General features: G+C 45.4%; 1 protein-coding gene across 1 annotated transcript; it reads left to right on the forward strand.

Annotated features, from left to right (window-relative positions):
* LOC310964968 (neuronal membrane glycoprotein M6-b-like) lies at nucleotides 1-24,620 on the forward strand. Its single transcript, XM_083938309.1, has 7 exons — nucleotides 1-130; nucleotides 17,951-18,137; nucleotides 18,413-18,572; nucleotides 19,059-19,227; nucleotides 20,986-21,059; nucleotides 21,137-21,202; nucleotides 22,866-24,620. The coding sequence occupies exons 1-7, from the start codon at nucleotides 61-63 to the stop codon at nucleotides 23,016-23,018; spliced, it is 879 nt and encodes a 292-aa protein (XP_083794435.1). The 5' UTR covers nucleotides 1-60; the 3' UTR covers nucleotides 23,019-24,620.

Consider the following 24,620-nt stretch of genomic DNA (forward strand, 5'->3'; position numbering starts at 1 on the left):
TCCACCATCCACAGACGGAAAGGTACGAGTGCCACAAGGAGCCTATATTCCTCTAAAATAATGGATGGGACAAAGCCTGCCATGGAGTCCAACGCGGAGGAGACTCAGGACGAGGGACAGGAGAGCAAAGGTACGCTCAATCAGCCGCTGATATTTGCGCGTTTCGGTGTGTTTTCTCCGGAGACATTTGCGTCTGCGCCAGCCAGAGCGGTTTAACCTACTTGCAATGGCTTCTCGCTCGTACGCGAGACAATAGCGAAGCTTTTTTTTCCCGTTCACCTTCTTCTTTTGCTCACATATTTATCTGGAAAGCAATAATAATCTGCTGCGGATGACCGAGATTTATTCCCACAACACCGAGCGCAATGTCGTTGTCTCTGTTATTTGGCGCCTTCAAAGGGATTTGGAGGCTGATGGAGGAGAATGAGAAGAGGGGTGGGCGGGTTTGATGGAAGGGGCACGGTCTGGTTTTATGATGCATATATTAAAGCCAATTTGCTTTTTGCTTTGCCGCGCTATCATGAGCTTATTTCTGCCTAATGAGCGGCTGATGATGAAGAGGCGGCGCGCTGCGCTCCGTGCGCGGCGGCTGCATTGTTTTCCATCAGGTGTGGAGGAGCAGCAGCAGCAGCAGCAGCAACAGCAGCAGCCGCCTTGATTATTATCAGCCATTCCCCCCACAGAGTGGTGTCTGATCTGCGACACATGAAGCCTGGGTTTCGTGTGGCCGCAGTAGTGGTGGGGTCTGCGGGCTGCAAAAGGAAACCATGCACTTGGCGCACCGTTGATGGCTGTGTCCATCAGTTACAACCCCACTGCTCAGACACGTTAATGGAGCCTCTGTCGGGTGCACACATTCATTATAAAAGATGCAATATGTGATCCGCAACAAGCACTTTTACTTTATTATCTTTAATTTAGTGTCTTTGCAATGTGCATGAATGCAAATAATAATCCATTGTGTTGAGTGCATCCCAGCTATAATGAGTCGATTCTGTCCAACCAAACTGTTGCTGTTTGTGAGTGTGCGCTGGAACAGTGTGTGTGAGCTCTGGGGGAGGCCCAGAGTGGATGGGACTGATTTGTTTTGTGGCTTGGTGTGGTAAAACCCCTCAACTCAGAGTCAGCAGTGTTGTAGTGAAGTCAGTCTGACAGCACGGCGTTTATCCATCTTTCATGTGACGAAGACCCCCAGATCACCCTGCTTTTTTTATTTATAAACCAGTGCAGGGTCAGTGTTGCTGCTTGATGATGGCATGCTGCCTTTGTGCCCTGTTGGCTGTCACAGAGCAGGAGAGTTGACACCATTAGAGTGCACGGGCCTGGAGGGGCTTTACACACTCACCTCACAGCAACATGCAGTGTTTCCCCCCCCAGTCTTCTTCTACACTTACGTGTGCAGATGTGTTGAAGGGAAGGTTTTTGATAAAGATACATTTCTCAGGTTGTTTCAGCATAAACAAAATGCAACACAAAAAGCTGTCACTGTATTGTAAGAATAGCTTTTTTTGCTTTACGAAACAGGATGGTAAGATGACACACTATTATATCAGGAAATTGTGCTATTTTGGAAGCAAATATTCAGATTTTTAGCTCCAGTGTTGCACAATATCAGGAAATTATGCTATTTTGGACGCAAATATTCCGATTTTTAGCTCCACTGTTGCACAATATCAGGAAATTATGCTATTTTGGACGCAAATATTCAGATTTTTAGCTCCGGTGTTGCAAAATGTCAGGAAATTATACTAAATGGGACGCAAATATTCAGATTTTTAGCTCCAGTGTTGCAAAATGTCAGGAAATTATGCTATTTTGGACGCAAATATTCAGATTTTTAAGCTCCTGACTTACAAATTGTTGATATTTGGGAAGATTCAATGCCTCCACAAGTGTTTACCGCCACTATTCTGGATGTTTATCATTACAAAAATCTGAATAGTACATCTTCTGTGACTACAAAAAACATTATTTGTAGTTCCTGCAGCACTTGTCGGACCCGCCGCGGTAATATTGCTGGGTCACAGTCTCCATGTGACGTAAGGTGCAGAAGAGCGGGGTGTTCCTCATCATCCTCTCCCGAGGCATGCCGTCCAATGACAGCCTCTACCGTGAACTTCAATTGACAAGAGTGGGCGAGCCCGTTTGAAGACCCCGAGGACAGTTGAGCAGAAGGGGCGGCCATATTTATAGTTAGCAATTAACCCTCGGGTTTCCTTAATCGCCGTGTTCTGCTGAAGCAGTGACATGATCACCCAGCCCAACCTCCTCAGCCCAGGACTGCTGTGCTCCAGGTGTGATGTTGCGCAACCAAGTCCACCCACGCGAGCGAACCAAAATAGACACGGATTGGAGGATGTAATCATTTGTGTGTGCCTTTGACATCTGGAATGTGACCATAAGCTTATAGCATCCGTTAAGAAGCTGCAGATTTACAGTAGGGGGCAAGAAGGCGAGAGCTGTCATGTAAGGAGCTTGTGTTGATGGCTGCCAACGCTGCCGCCCCTGGACCGCTTCAATGCGTTTCTGACTCGGACAGCTGCTGTAAGAAGTTTTGGGATAAGTATTTATATTTGACACGATGCACCAGAGGCATGAAGTGATGTCCTGAGTATTTAAAGACCATCAGGTGTAAAGGGTGCTGCAGGAATGAGTCCTGAAACACGCAAATGAGTTAGCATTTTAATGTTTTGTTCCACAACATAAAACACGTCTGTAAATTAAAGACCCCTCTCATGAATTTTGGAGGTTTCACGTGTCTTCAAAATGATGTTTTCCAGCACGCGGCAAAATGAGGCTACAAACGCCATCGCACTGAACACGCAAAACCAGTTGGAAACTAGCGGGTGTTGTGGTTAGCCTAGCGTTTGCTTTTAACCTCTGACGGTTGCGTTTACGCTTCAAAAACCATAAAAGTGAAGATTAACTAGACTTCTGTTTGCTACAGAGCTTATTTTCTGCAATAATCCAAAATCCAATATGGATAAACCTCATCCCACCCCTGCAGAACTTTATTAGCTTCATCTTTATCTAATTAAATATAATATATTCATTTCAATTGAGTATGTTTGAAACAAAGCAGTGACTTAAGTCCTCGCCTCAAACCAGTTATGTAACATATCGATGCTAATCAATATGGTAAGGATTAGATTTCAGAGCTGGACCGATAAATCTGTACCCATCATTAGTGAAGGCAATTTACATGTGTAAGCCGATAAAAAGCAAAATATTTCAGGAGAAAAAACATAACTTGTCCATTAAAGAGCACTGACAATATATTATTATTATTATTATTACAATATCTGCCTCAAATTTCCTGTGTCGGTCATGAAATATTGTGTTTATCCTACATTTAAGGGTAGTTTGCCTTTGTTGGGCGTTTCTTTGAAGCTAAAACTCTTAAAAAAACTCCTAAAACCCTTAGAAGAAATGGAAACTGAGCTTTTTTTAGCTACACATATTATTTTAAACCCCACCCGACTCTTTTCAGGTTATTCGTCTTCACTTCTTCAGGTCGTTCGCTGTGATTACCTGAGTTAAAGTTGAGTTTGCGGTCTTGATCTCAGCATTACGCATGACGCCCTGCAGAGAGGAATGACAGCACAGGCGCGGTTTATAACCCGAGCTGGTGTTTGTGGCTGTGGATGGATCTTTCTGCTTGATTGCGTCCTGCTGTATAATCTCTAATCTGTACGTCCGTGGAGGTACACCGCGCTCAGGACTCGGATAACGAGACATAAACGGCGCTCTCTGAGGTGCGATTATATCTGATTTCATTAGTGAGACGGTTTGATTAGAGAAAGCATTTCCCGTGTGACATTTATATTCTTTAACATGCTACTGAAGCTTTTAAAGTGGTTCTGAGTGCATTTCTCCGTCTGTCCGTCTTCCCCTGAAACGATTGGCCCGGTCACACACCTTGCGTCCTTCCTGTTTGTGTGTGTGTGTGTGTGTGTATGTGTGCCTGCTCTTGCGTAACGCGTCTCTGGCTCGCCGCCTTTGGTTATGATGTTCAGATCAGAACCGTAAGAGATTACATCATCGTCTGGAGGGGTGCAGGTTTTGAATTTTCTGCATGGAAGGGCAGAGCTCTGCTGCAGCCTCTGAAGCACAAACACAGTTCCTCTTTATCAGCCTTTCACGTTGTTGTTTTTAAATGTTTGACCTGATACAGAGGAGGATATTAAGCTCGAGAGGTAACGCAAGATATTTTCTAGACTGATTTAAAACAATGTTAAGGAGAGCAATGGAGAGAAGATCTGGACCAGTTGCCAGGCAACCGGCAGAAACCGGGATAAGAAATAAGAAACAGTCGTTTTCAGAGTTTATACGGATTCAACAGAGAAGATAAAACGTGTTTGTCAGTGCCCTTTAGTGGAGCTAGTATCTGGATTTTGTTGCGTTTGGACTGAGCTAGGCTAGCTGTTTGCCCCTGTTTCCAGTCTTTATGCTAAGCTAAGCTAAGCGGCTGCTGGCTGTAGCTTCATATTTAACATACAGACGTTTGGTGTCAATCTCCTGATCCAACTCTCAAAAAGAAAAAGCCTTAAGTGCATTTCCCAACGTGTCAAACTGCTGAGTCAAACTGGTAACTAACCCCTTCCCATTTGAAACCAGTATGACACTGGAATACATTTACATTTAGACAGTGATTGCGAGATTGATAGGGTTTGACCGGGTGACTACTTAAAGTTAATGAACGGTTTTTGAGTTTGGTTTTAAAAAAACAAGCTGTTTTCTCATATGAACTCCTGACAGAGTCCACAGTGAGCTTCTCTATTCTCACACGGGCTCAATCGGGCACGCACACTCTGTGTTATGGAGCCGGCAGGGTAAAGTCACTTTAATGTCCGGTCCGACTGATACGCACAGCTCCTCCGAGTGAAATCTAGATAGTTTCAGGTTTGCAGTGCATGTGTGAAAGATGTTTTAGGTGCTTAATGTATTAGTCCGTGGTGATCAAGCTCAGAATCTGGAGAGGCACCAGACGATTAAATGCGGAAAAATAAAACTGATTTCACACAAAGACATTTTTATGCCATTTGTTTGCTCTTGAATACTGGACACTTATACCTCTTTATGCCACACCAGTGATGTTACAGGATGAGAAAATGAACCAGGGTGGCATTCGGATGTCACTGGAGCCAGGACGATATAAGGGTCATTTGAGAAAGGCCAGGTCCAGGGCCTTGAATCTAAAGGCCAACCAGCTGTTTGATGACCGTGAGTCAGGCGAGGAGCAGGACCGCCCTCCCTGCTGGTGCTGACATTTAGTCTGTGCCGCTTTCTCGACCTTACAGTAGAGCGAGCCCTTGTTTTAGGTTACACAAAGCATTTTTAATCCTTCAGGGATCATTTACCATCGCTTCGTGATGAAAGTGTACAGTAAATATTAGAAGGGGTGTTTTTTGTTGTTGTTGTTGAATGAACTTGTTGCCCGCGTACAGCGTCATTACGCCTTGTAATCCACTTTACTGGCCAAAGCAAATCACTGCTGCCACACACACACAAATCCTAAGAAGCTTCTTCTCCACGCGCTTTGAGGAGTTAGCAGAAAGTCGCTCGTTACTCAGCTCTTGCACGTGTAATAACTTCAGGGCAGAAAACTCAGTTAGCCTTCACACATCTGGTGCCAGAAGATGATTCAACTCGTAGAAATACTGACACGCACGTGATCTTTGGGGACTTTTTAAAACCACGTGGCTTTTTTTTAAAGATATATTTGACAACTCGTTCAACCAAAGACCGATGCCACAAGTGGGAGAACTGACGGGAATAGTAGCTGACACTCTCACTGTGCTGCTGCTTCTTCTCTCTCACACACACCCACCTGCACTCTAAAGCGTACACTCGCTCTTATTGGCATCCGTCTCCTACTTGTCTTTGTTACACATAACCACCTCTCACTCAGGCTCTCTCCAGTTTCCATCTCTTTATGGCAGTTTTTCAATGACGGCAGCAAGAAGAAAAAGTCTCCCACACACTGGAGTTTGATGTGTGCGAGTGCCGTCTTTATCAAGAAGGTGAAGAATGTATGTTAACGTCATCGCATTAAACGCAGGTGTGTGTGTGGATCCCAGGTGGAATCAATTACCTCGATTTCAATGCCACGCGCATTGTGAGTGCAAAACAAAAAGCACAAAGAGAAACTGGATTTTCTTCCGTCCTTCTGAGGATTCAAGATGTTAGATGTGGTATTATGATAATTGGGACTCAGAGGCAGGACATTTTCTGGTTGTTGTGGTTACATCTGGAGTCCCAGACAAACAAGAAAATCAGAAGGAACATATTAGGAGGTATAGTCTGGGTCAAATCTGAAGAGCTTTGTTGTCCCTTTAGTTTGAGTTTGCATGCAAGGAACCTCTTTAAACATCGATTACACTCATGCTTCTGTCTTCAAATGCTCTGAAAACGATGATTTGTTGCACATAAACCTTCATAATCCGCCTTTTTTACTTCCTCCTCCCCGTCTTGTCCTGCGTATCACTCGCCCCCCCCCCCCCACACACACACACACACACTCATGCACACACCCTTCGCCTATTCTCCTCTCGCCCCGGAGGTGTGTGAGGTTGCGGGAGCATGTGAAAGCCGTCACACAGTGGAGAGGCTCATGTGTTCCTCATTTGAAGCCATTTGCCCAAAGCATGCTGTCAGCCTCCATCTGGATATGTGTGCGTGTGTGTGTGCGTGCGTGTGCTTGTATTTGTTTACGTGTCAATGACCAGGAGTGCTTTAGAGGAACGTCGGTGCTTTGCTTGCACTAAAGGAAAAGCTCTATTTTAGTGTGCGCATTGGCGAGACCATGTAGTACACCGTTGTGTTCATATGAGCCCTGTCAGTGCTGTGACGCTGTGCTCACATTTATATTTAAAAGTACTTTCTCTGGTTACGTGTTCAGAAAATAAGCAGGGTTTAGTTTGCATTTACACAAGATTTTGTGAGATTTTGTTTATGTCTCGTTATCCGAGTCCTGAGCGCGGTGTACCTCCACAGACGTACAGATTAGAGATTATACAGCAGGACGCAATCAAGCAGAAAGATCCATCCACAGCCACGAACACCAGCACGGGTTATAAACCGCGCCCGTGCTGTCATTCCTCTCTGCAGGGCGTCATGCGTAATGCTGAGATCAAGACCACAAACTCAACTTTAACTCAGGTAATCACAGCGAATCGACCCGAAGAAGTGAAGACAAATAACCTGAAAAGAGAAGTGTGTGGATAAACTTTCCCAGACGCGGCCCCCCTGTCCCCAAATGGCAGTTGCGTTAATGCTCCAGTGACCAGCAGCAGCACATGTGGCATCTACGTGTATATATATATATCTATGATCAAGTTTTCTAACATTAGTCGCTTTAACCTTCCGGTCATACTGTCACCAAACCGCCTCTGCATGTGAACATAGAGTCTGCAGTCAAAGGTACAAGTTTGGACAGTGGAGGCCCTGGTAGTATTGACCGATCACATTTGAGCGGGCTTTGGTGACATGCAGGGAAACAGTCCGCGTGGAGAGCAGAAGACAGCAAACCCAGAACCCGTCTGCTAATAGTGTGACGAGGATTCAGCTTTTTATTAGCTTTTTGTTACTGTTAATCTCACAACTCGAGTTGCTAACTGGACCGTAAACAGTTACCAGAAGAGGAAGTGTCGGCCCGGAAATATTGGCCGTTACCCCCGGAGACAGTTGGTTCTGAGACTGCACCGAACCGACTCTAACTGGTTTCAGCTTCTCATTTGTGAGGATTTGCTGCTTTTCTCTGTTTTATCTAATTGTAAATTGAATGTGTTTCAAAACAAAACACTTGAAGATGATGGGAAAATGATTCTCCACGCATTTATTCCACTTTCATCTGAAGATTGGAAAGAAAGCAACACATTACAAGGATCTGGAAACAAAAGCAACAAGCTACCACACAATGCATCATCCTCCACACTGTGGCTATGTTTGAACCCCAGTCTGCAGTGGGTATATGAATAGCAGCAAGTGGCAGGTTGGCACAGCAGGCCTTGTTCCTGAGTGATGCCAACCTCCCTTGGCTTTCCTCCATCACCCACTGATGCCCAATCTGCTCCTCTCATCCATAGCCCATAAAACGCCTGACGCCCATTAAGCACTCGTCATCTTTAGCCACGGCTGACAACGATAAGTGACTGGGCCTCTGTCATTCTGCGCCTCTGTGCTGCTGCTTAAACTGCTGAATTATAAACATTCAGCGACAAACTCTTAGAAATGCTTTTGTCCTTAATATTTGATGCATAAGCAGGATGAAGGCCAAACTACTGTGTGTGAAGTCAGCCTTCGCAGAAAGTGAATCTGTGTTACAGTAAATGAGATTCTCCAGTAACTCATGTTAGAGAGTACCACTCACACACACATACACACACACTCACATAGTGTTCATGTAGCCCCTGAGGCTACTGGAAAGTGAATCTCCATAATCACATCAGGAGGAGGAGGAGGAGGGTGGAGCGGAGGTGAAGGGGCCAGGGGAGGGCCACCGACTTCTTTGACATCTCAGCGAAAGCGACATTAGCCAAGTTGGTTGCGTAACCGCTGAGTCATTCAGTCCGACCGCACGGCACTTCTGGCCAGAGGGGCCATTTTACATTTTGGTGGAACAAGACTCAAGCGAAGAGCGCTCGGTGCGCTCCGCTGAGCCTCCACACGGCAGCTCGGGACAGGTGATCCCGCTCCTTCTGCTGTTCAGAAGATTAGAGACGAGAGAGAGATGTTTTCACAGCGTGTCGAGCAGTGGACTCCATGCTTAGGTCTGTGTCACTGCACCCTACAGCCAGACCCTTGAAATGAACCCTTTCAATGATCTCATTATACAAAATAGCCCCAAAGGACACAAATACAGTTTTTTTTAGCATCATATTGTTTGATTTCACTCCTTGAGCACCGCATTTCATATATGGAAACTCATTTGCAGCAGAAAAGACACAAAGAATAGATATTAACTGTGATTTATTATATCTTAAAATAATAAGTTAAGCTAGAAGTTTGAATTATTCTCATATTTCTAATGTTTTATTTTATGAGATCAAGCCATGTTATTTTTGGAATGGCATGCATATTTCATATCGTACTGAACATCGCAATGTGTTCACTTTTCATTTTGTTCATCGCTCGGTTTGGATTCAGTTGTCTCCACATAAAACAGTGAAAGAAACACAAAGAAAACCTGCTAAACGAACACATATTTGACCCAGGTAAGAGGGGAAGCTCCATTTAAACCCTTTTGCAGTGTGTAGCAGTGCCTTCACACCCACTGTGGCGACAGAACGAGAGTGTGAAGGCGCCTTACCTCACCCGGAGAGCAGATGAATAATTGATGTTTAGCATTCAGAGCATTATGTAACGTTAGCTCTCCTCCGGTGTGCTTTAATGTGATGCTTTACTTGTTAATTCCTACGTTTTTAATATGCTTGTAAATTGTGTTTTTTTTGGCGTGCGCGGGTCGGAAGTGTCAAACAAACACAGTTTGTGTGCAGCCGTGAACGCCCTGTCATGTGTTCCCCGTGTGTTTGGGACTTTCTGTACATTCAACACGGGTGTTATTGTCTGCGCTGTGAGTCCAGATTGGGATAAAAGTATTGATCACGCAGCAGAGGGCCGAGAACGGGATCTGAAAGTCTGTCGAGCTCAATTACGCCCAGGCCAGATGCTGCGCTGGTACCGGCCGAGGGTTTCTCACAAACAGAAGATCGGGGTCAGTTATGTTCTGTGGGAAAAAATAAAAAGTGTTTGGGAATGGCGATGGCAGCTGGCGTCATCCTCTTACCTGGCTCAGAGCATGTTGTGTCCTCTCGATCAACGCCGCAAACAAGCCGATTACTGGAAGCGTTTGATAATGTGTCGGTTGTCACATGGACGGGAGATGATTTTCAAGCATTTTCTGAATGAATACTCTGTGATCATGAACGATGGGCTGCAAAATGTGATATTTTTGCAGGATTATTCCAGTTTATCACAGCTTAGTTTGACACCTGTTGATTGACAGCACATTCATTATCTTTATTCCACAGGAGGAGTTCAGTCACTGTGTTTTCTCTCCTTGATTCACCTGAGCACAACCACTAACAAAGCCAGTTTGTAGCTTTAAGTCTATTTCCTCCAGTGTTATGTGTGTAACGATTGTGTTTTGAGCCTTTACCCAGGACTGTACCTGAATGCATCGTGTGTAGACGCTGCTGCTGCTGCTGCTGCTGCTGCTGCTGCTGCTGCTGCTGCTGCTGCTGCTGCTGCTGCTGCTGCTGCTGCTGCTGCTGCTGCTGCTGCTGCTGCTGCTGCTGCTGCTGCTGCTGCTGTGTTCACTGAACTTCCTAGAAAAAGTGTTTGTCAAACACAACAAGCAATTTAAAGACAGGACTTTGGTCTATGACGTTCACTGTTTTCTTACATTTTATAGACAAAACAATTAACTAATTAACTGACAAACCTACTGGCTGATTAACTGATCATGACAGTTATTGGATGCTTTGCTAACTTTGCGCAATGAGGGATCATCAATATTGAGTCTTGAAATATTTAAGCAGCGACGTGCAGAGAGAAGATACGGAAAACTCGGACCAATCAGAGCAGACTGGGCTTTCTTTGAGAGGGGGTCTTAAAGAGACAGGCGCTTAAATTGAGCGCTTCATACAGAGGGTGAGTTCAGGTATATTCAGACAGACAGGATGTGAAGAATAATGTGTTTTTTTAAACATTAAAGTATGTAAACAACATGTTCCAGATGAAAACCAAAGTACCAAAGCATGAACGTAAAACATGCTTTGTTTTTAAGTATTTTTATCCTTCAACTCAAGTGGAAAGATGGAAATCTCCCAAGCTGAAGTTTGCTGCAGTCCAACAGATGGGGCTCCTTTTTCATCTCAACCAGAGGAGACTCAGCCATCCCCCCCCCCCCCCCCTCCCATCGCCATCTCTATCAGCTTTACTTTCCCACACCTTTCCTCTCTCTCTCTCTCTCTCTCTCCGTCTCTCTGAAGTCCCCTCTACTCTTGTGGGAATCTACCCATAATGCACTGTGAGGAAATTGCCCCATAATGAATACAGCACTTCTAAAGTGGAGTGCAGCCGCAGGCAGGGACCAGACCGGCCGCTGAAATATTCACAAAGCTTTATTAACGCTGTTATTTCTGGCAGATGCACTGTGCGTACTAACAGTTGGCGATAATCATGCAGTGCCACTGGGTTGTACAGTTTATGGCCAAATTATTAGGAATGTGGATGTAATCTTCTTTCTACTCACAGTTTATATTTAAATCTGGTTTATTGGCATTGCAGCGAGGAAATCAATGTTGCCAGAGAAATACAGCCCATGAACTCAGGCAATGTTATCTGGAAAAGACGGATGGAAGCTGCTTCTAAGAGAGAACCGTTATTCTGCATCTACATCGATTCTTTAATGTAAAACATAGTGATAATGTGACAATGAAGTTTGTAAGACGACATGTATTATTCCACTTGTTATGTTGCAGTTACGCGTTCTGTCTCCAGCCCGCGCCTACTCTGTGCCACGCCTCGATCATCCAATCAAAGAGCACGAAACGCTCTCTTGTCCAATGAAAAGACTTGGAATATGAATGTGACGAAACCCGGAGGAAGGTTTAGTGTCAACTGCGTGGATAATCAGCTGCAGGTGCTGCTTAGATGAGACAAACTGCTACTTTGTGCAGGAGTAATGATGAGGGGACCTGAGGCAGGTTATTCATCCAACTGCCTGCAGTTGTGTCATTTTGCATAATGTCGCTGCAGTGTCACTTTGGTGAGTGTAACCTGAACTCAAAGCTGTTTTTTAAAAATATATTTGCACAGGATGACGAATGTGCACGGGGTCACTCATAGTGCACAGAGAATTATCTCTAGACTTAACAGGAACAGCCAGGACAAAAAAACAAACTGTAGTGGAGCATTTAGCAGCTGAAGATCCAGATACTTCCCTCAGGAGTTGGTGGAGACCAAAACAGAGTTAAAAGGAGACTAAATATTGGATTTGCGTTGATCAGGCGCACACCAGGCGCGTTGTTAGACCTGGGCATTCGGGGCTACAGCCCTGGACCCTAGGGAATATCCCCGGACCTCTGTGATGAGGAAAAATAGCCCAGTACAGTAGACTTTTATGTGTTTGCATTACAGATGCAACACTGCAGTAGTGAAAACCGCAAAATTCTGACGTGTCTGCACGTTCATACAGTCTATGGTCCACACTGACTGAAAGCAGACTGACTTGGCGGTGTTACGGTTTAACAAGTGACTCTGGAGCCTTCAGCCGAGTGCCTCCGCGGTTGCCGTAGTGACTGCAGATGGTGAAAACAGGATTATGTTTTAGGAGAGATACTCATAGGCTGTATAAAACGGAGATACTCTGTGATATGTTTTACTACACCAGGGTGACAGGTAGGTGGCTGGTGGTGCACCGGGTCACTCGTTAAAACCCAAACAGCGGTGGGAAGAGAAAAGCTCTGTCGGAGCGGTGATGTCTTCTAGTTTGCACAGTTTCAGGAGACCTGCAGTGGATTCAACCCGGTCCACTTGACACCAGGTGCATGTCAGTGTATCTGAGGCTGTAGGCTGCTCTAATGTCTCATTCTGGCTCCTGGTGTCTGTGCTGACCTTTCCTTAACAAACACACATTAACCTTCTCAGTGGACCTGCCCTGACAGGAGTCACACATGAACATCGCTCTCTCCTGTCCTTCTCAGACTACGTCACAATTTCAAAAGTGTTCATCAAGTGACGTGCCTGGTGCAAACAAACGTGACTCCAAATGAATGCTAATGTGGCTCCAAATCAGCTGAAGGTGTAAATATATATACTCACACCTTAACGAACGGAGAAGTCACCTACAGAGACCAAAACTTTTTCCTTTAGCAGACTGTAAACAGGAATATTTCTGATGTAACGGTGGGAATTTTAACATGGAGGTCTATGGGGATTTGAGGTCTACGTGGGTCTATGACTCACTTTTGGAGCCAGCCTCAAGTGGCCGTTCGAGGAACTGCAGTTTTTGGCTCTGGCTTCCTTCATCAACTCTGGAAGTTGCCTCTTGCACAGAGATCAAGCTTTATGAAATTCCCATTTTTATTACTGCGCATCGATGCTCCGTGTCACTTTGCTGTAATGTGAATATTTTAAGTTCGTGCAGAGCTGATAAAATGAAGCGATCGTCTCTCTCTCCCCCACATCTATCTCTCTTTCATGTCGAACTATAATCTGTCTGACCCACTTCTCCAAACATCGCCGGCAGAATATGGATAAAGATACTTTGCACGCCCTCCTTCCATAAGTCTTGTCACCATTCAGTTGCTTTCACCTCCTGGTTTTATTTATTTTTAGCTCAAACTCCACATCGTTGTCACCGTTTAGCACCAGTCTTCAGCCTTTCTTCATTGAGGTTACATCACTCTTCACCGGTGTATGAGTGTACGAGTGTATGTGTGAAGCGGCTGTGAACGACTACGCTACCGCTGAACTGGGTCGTGGGTAACACGTTACTATGGCAACTGCTATTTGCCAGCCCCAGGGCCAAGAACTGCTTTTTTCGCTTACACTTTCTCTCTGTTCTTTTTTTCTGTTCTTCCTTGCTCGCTCTGCCTCTTTCTTCACCTCCTTCTCTCTTTTTCCCTCATCCCTTTGTTCCTCCGCTCGCTTCCTATCGATCTCTCACTCGCTCTTCCTCTCCATTCACCTCTGCTTTCCTTCTCCTCCATCATACTCCTCGCTCATGCTGCCATTCCTTCTCATTTTTTATTCATCTCCGTCTCCCATCCCTTCCTTTTGTCTTTGTGGAAAACACAAATAAAGAGCAAGCATGTATCTCTCCAACTGTCACTCTCAGCTGCAAATTAAAGCCTAATTTAAGCGGGGGAACATTTTATAGTTTTGTCCTGCAGGCCGCAGCAGAGGCAGAGAAAGCTTGAACAGCAGGGGATGGTAATCCTTAATTGCAGCTCTTGTCTGTCAAATTATTTGCTGTTCTGTTGCTTGAAAAACTGAACGGAAATTCACAAATCTTCCATTCTTTCGTAGTTACGAGCTGGGTGTTCGGCCTCCACAGACAGCTTGTGAAACGTTCCCACAAACCGAGGCATCGGCCTTGGTCTGAGATTGTTGAGATGATATATGATACAGCATTGTAACAGGAGCCTAACATATTGTCTAAGCGATTAACTCCAGCTGGCTCTCTGTAAGTACAGCGTGGGCACGCAGCCATATTTCATAGAGAGAGCAGAGAAGACGACAAGCAGGGCAAAAGGCAGAGACGAGAGGTAGCGAGATGCAGCGAGGTAGAAAACGAGAGCAAGGGGGCAGCCTCGGTGTGTCACCTAAATTCTAATCTAATGAATAGTCCATTGATTTCCATTAAGGCCGGCTGGAGCTGACCACTCCGGCCTGTCTGTTTCCCATTAGTGCACTTTAAAAGTGAGGCTGACAAACAGCCGTAGCCACAGGCGGAGCGGCAAAGGACGCTCGGCGTTTAAAAGAAACCCGTGAACTCATCCGTGAAGCTGCATGGGAGCAGGGAGAGGATAGAGTTAACAGCAGGAGTTATATATGAGCTCTAAATAGCAGTCATGCAAATGAGCAAAATCTGCAAATCAGATCCTTAACGCACCTCGAAAGGGAGTCGTCGAAGCAGGTAAGTATTAAGAAATCAAGATATCACCTGGTAAATCTTGGTTTACGTTTGAAAAACAGGGTTACCACATCTCCCTGGCAGGTTTTAGTCTCTCTCTCTAAAGAGAAAAGACAGGAAGACTAACATTAAATGACTTGTTGACACTGACCTTTATAGCAGGATTGAGTGTCAGTGCAGAGCAGCTTTTAAACAGCCTCTCATTGTATCGACCAGAGAGGCCATCGCCGCCCCCCCCCCCAAACCCCCTTGAGGCCTGGCCTGTTTCTCGGCTCAGGATTTTAGAGGCATCCAGCCTTATCAGCTCCACCTCTCCATCAGCCCGCTTCCTTCATTAACATTAATAGGATTTGGATCTATTATGCAACGGGCCCCCGCTTCGTTACGCAACACAGTCTTGAGCGGCGGCAGCGCACTTCGGAGGGAACAGTTGCATCTTAGATTTATCGGGGGCTTGGGTGTTTTCATTCGCGCAAACATGAAGCGGAGGCGTTTTCAGTATGTGAATGCACGCGGCCTTACAGCGAGGTCAGTGTGAGCCTCAACAGAGGAAACCACAGCAAACAGGTCCTATCAGCACATGACACTGATGCGCGGTAAACATACTGACTGCTTCTACAGATAAGGTTTCAGACTTTTGGTTTTCAAAGTTGCTAAAATTGTCTTGTGGGAAGAAGTTATTATCTTGTTCGCACAAGTTATCGATGGACTTAAGGAGCTCCGTACAAAACTGTCCAATCGAGCACAGAAAGAAGTTTTCCTTTCCCGTTGTTGTTCATGCACCTAAAGACGAGACCACAGTGATGATGACGGCTCTGTGAGGCTGCACTCGAGCTAGATGTTAACGTCACCATCTTAACATGTCAAGTTTCGTTTTTTTATTTTGAACATGTAAAAGGAAAATCAACGTAAATAGAAATAATGGAAAGAAAAGGGAAAAATCAAAAGGAACAATAATAATTTTTTTGCCAGTAATAAAACACAAAACATGTCCAAGAGGAGTGGTAAGTAGAATAACTTATTTAACACTACCCCTTCTCCATTTTAAACTTGATCACATGTTGAAATCCTTTTTAAATCTATATCTATCGCTGTACATCTGTATTATCTGTTATTAGGGCTTCCTTCTTCCTCTCTGTACTTTATGAAGACTCCTTCTTTATACATCTTTTTAAGCTTAATCACACTTGTACGTTGCCTCAATCCACACTCTGTTCCACAATCTTACCCCCTGGACTGAAATACAGAAACATTTCGTTGTGGTTCGCACAATAACAGTTTTCAATCTATTTCCCCCTCAGGTTATAACCCCCTTCTCTGCTGAAGAATAGTCTTTGTAAATCACCAGGGTTTTTTTGCTTTCAACATTATTTGGGCCGTTTTTAAAATTCTACAATATCGATTTGATTGTTTTTGACGTTGTGTGGTCTCCATATTCAGCTTTGTGGACTTTTCTTATAGCTCTTTTTTGTAGAGTAAAGTTAGTGATTGCAGTGTAGATTCATGTGTTTCCCCAGACTTCTGCACAGTAAATGAAATATGGTAAAACCAGAGAACAGTATAGAATGTGGAGCTCACTGTGACAATGCTAACATGCTGACGTTAAGCAGGTATGTTAGTTTAACGTGTTAGCATGCTAACATTTGCTAATCAGTGCTAAACACAATGCACAGCGAGGCTGAAGGGAACGTCATCAGTATAAAGTACTGTATGCAGGGACATTTTGACCCCATAAAGCATTGGTGTCAAAGTGATCCAGTAAAGGGCCGCTGTGGCTGCAGGTTTTCATTCCAACCAATCAAAAACACACCTGGTCCAACAAATCAACTGTGTGAAGACAGTTCAGGTGATTGAGTAAGTCGAGTCAGGTGTGTTCTTGCTTGGTTGGAATGAAATCCTGCAGCCACAGCAGCCCTTTACTGGATCACCCATGCCATAAAGGCCTGATGAGAGTTCAGACAGAGATCCACTTCATAGTTTGGGAGAAATCCTTGACCGACTTCCTCAGCAGTGATGCTTTTAAGATTCCTCGCCTCAGAGGAGCTGAAATCAATCTGCTCTTTTAATCTCATCGATAACTACTTGTAACACTACCTGGCCTGAACGCTCACTTAAAAAAAAAAGAAGAGTGGACGTAGCCTTCAGTGGGTTTAGTAAGGGTTTGACAGAGATGTAATACGTTTAAAAAGCTTTAAAATAGACATGTTGAGGATCAACAAAGTCCTGAACATGAAATAATGATGCTTCAGAATTGCAAACTGGAGCAGGTTGTCATGGAAACAGCAAAGTGGCACACAAGACGGTTCATTTGTTGTTTTCTTTTCCCGGAGTAACTTCCTGCTTTGGTGGAGGATCTATTTTAAACGGGCGTTACATAAACGACTCTTGTGCTCAATACAAGGTGTTATTTTCCCTTCCTTTTCATTCCTCTGCATCCTCTTGACGGGGATGGGAGCAGAAAGCACCGCGTTTGCTGTGCCTGTATCCCGAGTGAGTTATGAGCTTCACGCGCCACCACGGTTAATGGAAAACAAATGTACTAATTCATCATTATCATCATTTGGTAGAAACCGCTGGAGCACGGGGGATAATTGCCCATGATTCATCATCATTTTGAAGTTGTGAAAAATGAGAGAAATGCCGGAGAATGATGAAAATATATGCAAGGTGTGCGGGTCGATTTCGTTGTTTGCCTTGGAACCAAAATTAAATGACATCCTCATCTGCAAGAGAACACCAACTCACAGCGAAGACATCTTCAGTATTTGAGAGAAAACGGCTTTTATTTTGAAATGATCTATTCAGGTCACGAGTTATTCATGCATGAGAAAGAAAAAAAATAAGTTTGAAATGTTTCTTTAAAGACAAAAGGGAGATGGGAGTAATTCTTCGGAGCCGTGTAAGATGAGAGCATGTAGCGCGGCTTGCATGTAATATTCAACGCTCCCAGCCGAGCCCAAAGTGAACGCGCACTAACTGTGAAAGATGCTTTGATTAGCCGCTCGACATGCCGCACTGGGAGAAGTGTTGTTCTTCTCTTGCAGCACACACAGTCGCACAGTTTCAGCCTGAACCGTTTGAACATCCGCGCAGGTTTCGCCACATAATAAACGAGTAAAGGCCCTACAGCAGTGGACTAAAGGCCCTCGAGTGTTGCAGTGAGTGTCGTCACCAGAAGTGTTCTTGTTCAGAATTTGCACATTTGCACTTTTAAGTCTGATAGAATAAAGGCGTTTTCTAGCCGTGGAGATTATTTTCCTTCTTCAGGAAAGCTTTTAACCGCGCTCTCTCTGTCTCCCCCTGCAGGATGCTTCGAGTGCTGCATCAAGTGTCTGGGCGGCGTGCCCTACGCCTCCCTGGTGGCCACCATCCTCTGCTTCTCAGGCGTGGCTCTGTTCTGCGGCTGCGGCCACGTGGCGCTGACTGGCACCCTGACCATGCTGGAGAACCACTTCTCCAGGGTGACCGCAGACCACGCCACCCTCGCCGTGGTGTAAGTTCAGCTCTCTCTCACGACACCATCCAACATCTCTCTTAGGGTGTACGATGAATCACTGATGAGTTCTTGGCTCCATTAACGATGTCAGTAGGAAGCCTTGAGACAACAGTGAATATACTGGTACCTCCCCGCGGTCATTAAAACTGTCGAGATGATCCACCCACATGATCCGCCATGATTCAGAATATCCCACGACTGGTAACTTGAGGATTTGCACAAAGAGTGTAGATTAACTTTGTGTCCTATTTGTTCTGCGCGTGTGTTTTCAGGATCCAGATCTTTCAGTACATCATCTACGGCATCGCCTCCTTCTTCTTCGTCTACGCCATCCTCCTGCTGGCTGAGGGCTTTTACACCACCAGCGCCATCAAGAAGGAGCTGCAGAGCGACTTCAAGACCACCGTCTGCGGACGCTGCATCACCGCCTTCGTACGTCAACACGCGCACACAAGCAGCTGCTGCAAATCTTCACACCCACTGACCCAGATATACACTCCGAATTAAAGCCTCCGAATGAGGTTTAATTACTTTGATGTGTATTAAATAACGCTCTTATTGCTTAAAATAGTGTTGCTTACAGGCTTATATGAACACAAATGCGTTACGAGCCAAGGGTTATCGTGAAAGCGCTGCACAGTCACACACCTCTGTGACACATTTACTGTATGGACACACATACAGGAAAAGCTAGATGGTGCAAACACTTGTGCACACACACTCAGAGTCCCGCTTGAGCCCTTGAGGGCAACTCTGGCACAGTTTGTCCTTTCTGGCCTGATTACTCTAATTGCTGCAGATGTCCAGTAACATTAGCTTAAACCCGGCCTCTGAATGTGAGCGCGGTGGGCGGAGGTCTTAAAGGAATAACCTATTTTTTTTCCCTCACGATTTCTTTCTTCCTTTTCTCCCCCTCAGTTCATGTTCCTGACCTACATCCTCTTCCTGGCGTTCCTCGCCATCTTCGGCTTCACGGCGATACCCGTTTTCCTCTTCTTCAACATGTGGAACACCTGCGCTGCCATGAGGTCTCCTGACGCCAACATCACCGCTCCGGACTCCATCTGCGTGGACGTCAGGCAGTATGGTAGGTTGTCCCACTACAGTCGTTTATACCAATAGGAAAAGCTGATGTGTGATGTTGAGAAAGAGCTGTTTCTGAAACATCGACACTGTGGATTTTCCCCTCGGGGCCGTTAAATGTCCACTATTCTAATGAACACCACAAACAACTGTTATGAAGCCGTGTTTCTCTGCTCATCCTCGCGTCAGTGAGGCCGGCCTGTCCCTTAAATGTCTGCTCCTGCTCTGTTTCTGCACACCTGATCTAATTAAGGAGGACACATTTTCACTACACATTAATTGGATCGGCTGTGCAGGACTTGTAGGACAGGTGGGCCTTGTTAACGGGGTAAAAACAAACATATCCGGCTGTTAAGTCGGACGTAACACCCTTTCAAAATAAGATTTCTGGGTCCAAATGCTCCGTTGAAACAAAACAGACACAAAGGTCAAACATGTGAACCATTACATCACCTCTTTCGTCTGTTAAACACCTTTTTAAATGATGAGAAAGAGGTAAAATGACAATTAAAACTCAGATCCGTTCAAACAACGGGGAACATGGCACTGTGGCATTGTAGAAATAAAAGGCTTGGACCCGGGAATCATATTTTGAAAGGGCGTTACGTCACGACTTAACAGCCGGATTGGCTTGTGTCTGCTCCTACACAAAAGATCTTAACTTTGCACATAAGAGAACATCCTGTTTCTCACACACACACACACACACACACACACACACACACACACACACACACACACACACACACACACACACACACACACACACACACACACACACACACACACACACACACACACACACACACACACACACACACACACACACACACACACACACACACACACACACACACACACACACACACACACACACACACACCAGGCTTTACCTGCAGGACGGACGTACATAGGAACATTTTTCCAGACTAATCCAAAAGGCTTTACTCGAAACATCACATATTTATCTCTAGGTCTGGTTCTCCCTTTCATGTCATTTTCCATATAGGAAGAGGTCAGAAAATACATTTAGATTATTGAGCGCCTGATTGGATCTCTATGAAAATCCACCTTCCTGCAGTATTACAGCACAGTGACGCTGATTGCATATCTGCTCGACCTAATGTACAGTATGTGACCCACATTTGAAGGACAGCTGGCCCGCTCACAAAGTAGGATGAGGCTCACATATGCTTCATTGGCAGTCAGTCAGTGTACTACACCGTATGAAATATTAACCCCAATTACTGGCAGTCATCAAATAATCATCAGAGTGAAAACGTTCTTGTTTCATATTAATTAGAACGATAATCTTAAAGGTCCCATATTGTGAAAAGAGAGATTTCCACGTCTTTCTTTTATTATAAAGCTGCTCGCACTCAATCTACAGAGAAACACACAGAAATCCCGCCTTTAAATGAGCGTCAGGACTTCTGTATGGTTGTGATGTCACAGCTATCCGGGCTGCAGTGAGAGTGAGCGTTATATGGGACGTTTAACAAAAAGAAGTACAAGAAAAGAAAGAATAAAGCCTAAAATGATCCCATACTCGCCACTTCCCTCAAATGTTTTCACAATAAAGAAGTCAAATCTAAATAACGACCCATGTAGGAAAGGCTCAGAGGCCCGTTTCCTTTAATCTTTATCCGCGCCGGATTCATAATGCCTTCAATCATACGGTCCCGGGGGAGGAGAAAGCTTCTTGGCTCAGGAGAGAGAGAGAGCGGCAGCCCTGTAACGTTTCATCTCTCTGATCCTGCAGGTATTATTCCCTGGAACGCCACTCCGGGAAAAGCTTGTGGAGCCACACTGGGAGACATCTGTAACACCAGCGAGGTGAGAGGACGCTGACCTGACCTTTCTTTCCCGTTCTCTCTCTCTCCTCCCCTCTAATTTGCTCTTTCCGTCCACAGTTCTACCTGTCCTACCACCTCTACATCGTGGCGTTCGCCGGCGCCGGAGCCACCGTCATCGCATTGGTAAGCTGCTCATGATCCCTCCCGGTGATGTGCTACTCAAAATATGCACGTTGCCATGGCGTGCTTATCTGTTGCCATAGCAACCCCGCCTCTCACACGTTTTTTTTTTTTTTTTGTCAGTATGTCATCCAACCCTGCAGCCTGCCTCTGCTGCGTGAGTGTGAGTGTGTGTGTGTGTAGACGGGGTCAGTGTTGCACTGCAGAGGCGGACTGCTTTGTTTTATGTCCGCGGGCAACGGAGAAATGCTAAAAAAGCAAAAAGCAGATGTTTTCGTTGGATCGTCTGAACGACCTTTCTGTGCCGTGATGTTTTCCAGCTCACTCAGTATGAAAGAGATGCAGAGTAGTGTTTTAAAAAAGGACGAGAGAATGCTACCATTAGATTATTTCCCCGTTATTTCATAACTATTTTGTAGCAGACTCATGTTTTCATCCTGCCGGGTGACCCCGCTAACAAATACCACTTAGTGAAATCAGCTGTTGGCTTTTGACTGCAATTAAAATCTGAACGCTCAGTCAGTGAGACAATTTTGTACCATTCAAAACATATTTTAGGATTTCTATCATTATTAACTCCATTCACACTAAATATTAAGCTGCGTTTGGGCCACGCTGAATTAAAAACAGGTTTGCATCCCAGACAACCGCTAATAAGCGTCTCTGTCTCGACACAACACTGCATACTGTTGTAATTCCTAACAGGTTTGGAGTTTATAGTCTGTTCATACTCAAAAATAATTGGTCATACAAAGAGAGTTTTGCTTTTTTTTTACACGGCGCAATGTACAAAGGAAGGAGGAGCTACTCACAGCTACAAAACATTAAAACAAAGTATGGATAGGGGTGAAACAGCGTTGAAAAGTATTACATTTTCCAAAAATGTGATAGTTTTTTTGTGTCTGAAGTGTTTCTGGAGCCGTTCCCCTACTATCCACAAATTCTTCCCAGCTGTTAGCAGCTCTACGTTCCCTTTGTTGCATTGCATTGTGGGAGAACGGTTTCCATCAACGGCACAAACAAAAATAAGACACCGCCTACTGTACTAGCAGTACGCGCTGATTTGGCCAAAATGTAGCATGCGATGTGCAAACACAGGCAAAGTGTAGCAAAGATACCTGAAGGTCCAGTGTGCATTGTTCCAGTCTGAGCTGAAACGGTCACACCATCGCCCCTGCTCTCCAACACCCACACTACCCTGCTGTCAGTGTGGTGGAAAAAGACTAGAAAGTCCCAGCACACTGTATGTTAAACGCAGTATGCCAGAAATACCAGGATGTGCTACTACATCCCATCAGATTGTGCTTTTCTGACCCATGATCCTGACCCTATATGAGATCGGGACACGGTCTTAAACCTCTCATCTCATCTTCAGCCTCTTATCAGGTGGTCGGGTCGTGGGGGCAGCAGCTTTAGCAGGGGACCCCAAACTTCCCTTTCCCGGGCCACATTAACCAGCTCTAACTGGGGGATCCTGAGGCGTTCCCAGGCCAATGTGGAGATCTAATCTCTCCACCTGGTCCTGGGTCTTCCCCGAGGCCTCCTCCCAGCTGGACGTGCCTGGAACACCTCCCTAGGGAGGCGCCCAGGGTTCATCCTTATTAAACCTCTACTGCACATTATTTCAAACACCTTAAGTAAATGAAGATTCTCTCTTTGTCCTCAGATCCACTACCTGATGATTTTGGGGGCCAACTGGGCCTACCTGAAGAGCGCCGTCTCCACGCACGAGTACCAGGACATCAAGACTAAGGACGACCAGGATCTGGAGGCCGAGGCGCGCTCCAAGGAGGGCCAGAACTCCTCCTCCTACTCATAAGGACAAGCCATCCTCTCCCGCCGCCACCACCCATCCCTTTACATACCTCCTCCACCCACCCCACCCTGCAACACCCAGCGCCCCACCCCCTCCCTCCGTTAAACCGAACCACCTCGGTCATGTTTGATAGTCCCCAAACCTCCTGATTCTCCATCCTCTCCCCTTCCACGATGTTTTATTAAGAGTCGTGGGCTCACACCCGGAAGGGAAGAGAATAGAGGATGAGGAGTAGCGGCGGGCCCGGACGGAGGCAGATGCTTCAGAACGGGAGAGCTCGCCCGCCGCCCGGGGGTTTCGAGCTCAGGTACGGTGAACCAGTTCGGAAGCGTCTCCTCCCCCGTGCTTTTTGGGGCGGCGGCTCGTGAACGTGGCCCCCGGCTGTGATGGCCTCGCGCCCTGAGCCAGCACAGCCTCTCAACACACAGCTCCTAACAGCCTAAAACAAACATTGTTCACTGTCCTCTTCGGCCACAGGGAAGCCCGGCGGTGACCGGCTTCCTCTGGTTTTTTGGTGTTTTATATGCATATATATATGAATATGAATATATTGTGCGAATGTGTGCGAATGTTGTTGTTTTTTTTAAAATACTCTTTGGAAAGTATGCCAGGTACTATTACGATCTTTCTTCTTTACGTGTTTTTTTGCGCTCATAGGGTTTTTTCTCCTTTTCACGCTCTTCTCCATTTTAGACTTTTTATTGCTAATGCTCGATACGTTGCTGCACTATTATGAAACAAAAAAGATAGGGGGAAATGAGAATCCCTTAATAACACAAAGCACTCCAGACCCCCTCTCCCCCAGCCCCCCTAATGGAAACACCCAAAAGACTCAAATCACGTGGTATCTCAAGGATTATTGTGCGTTTACACGATCAGAGTTGATTTATCTGCCCAGTCATTCACCGTTCATTTAAGACCAGAGGTGTAGCAAACTTTTATCAAAGGAATAGTTGCGTATTTTCTTTCTTGCGAAGGGTTAAATGAGAAGAATGAGACAGATTTCAGGTCTGTATGTTATATATGAAGCTGCCAGCCGCTCAATCGCCGTCCGACCATGAAAGTCGTGTCGATCTTCTCATTTAACTTCTGGCGGGAAAGTGAGTAAGCCTAAGAAGACCTCTGCGGTTTTCGCTCCACCATCGCAGATAAAAGACACACCTCAGGTATCGAACCGAATCTGATTTACCCAGTTGTGTTCTTTTCCAAAGCTTCACCATTTAAAAACTTCCCGAATTGTGAATAAAAACAGTAAAAAACGACTCCATCGTTTTCTAAAATCCCTCCTTTTGCGAGTGAAGTCCACCTGTAAATAGCTGAACCACCCGAAAACACCTGATCTACACCTCTCTCTCTCTCTCTCTCTCTCTCTATCTCTCTCTCTCTGCGGGGAGAGCACAATCGGTGTTTCGCCACGATCTATGATGAGCTTGTTTTCCACAGATATATGTAAATGTACCCTTTGAGATATGTGTTTAGCACTCCAATACTAGTTCTGCATTTGATATACTAATCGTAACGTAACATCTTAAATGATATGTCGTGAGAGGGATGCGGTGCGTTTACGGTACGATACGACGGCTTGAGGTGCTTGTGACGTACACA

This window comes from Echiichthys vipera, assembly GCF_963691815.1.
Source record: "Echiichthys vipera genome assembly, chromosome: 23".
NCBI lineage: Eukaryota > Metazoa > Chordata > Actinopteri > Perciformes > Trachinidae > Echiichthys > Echiichthys vipera.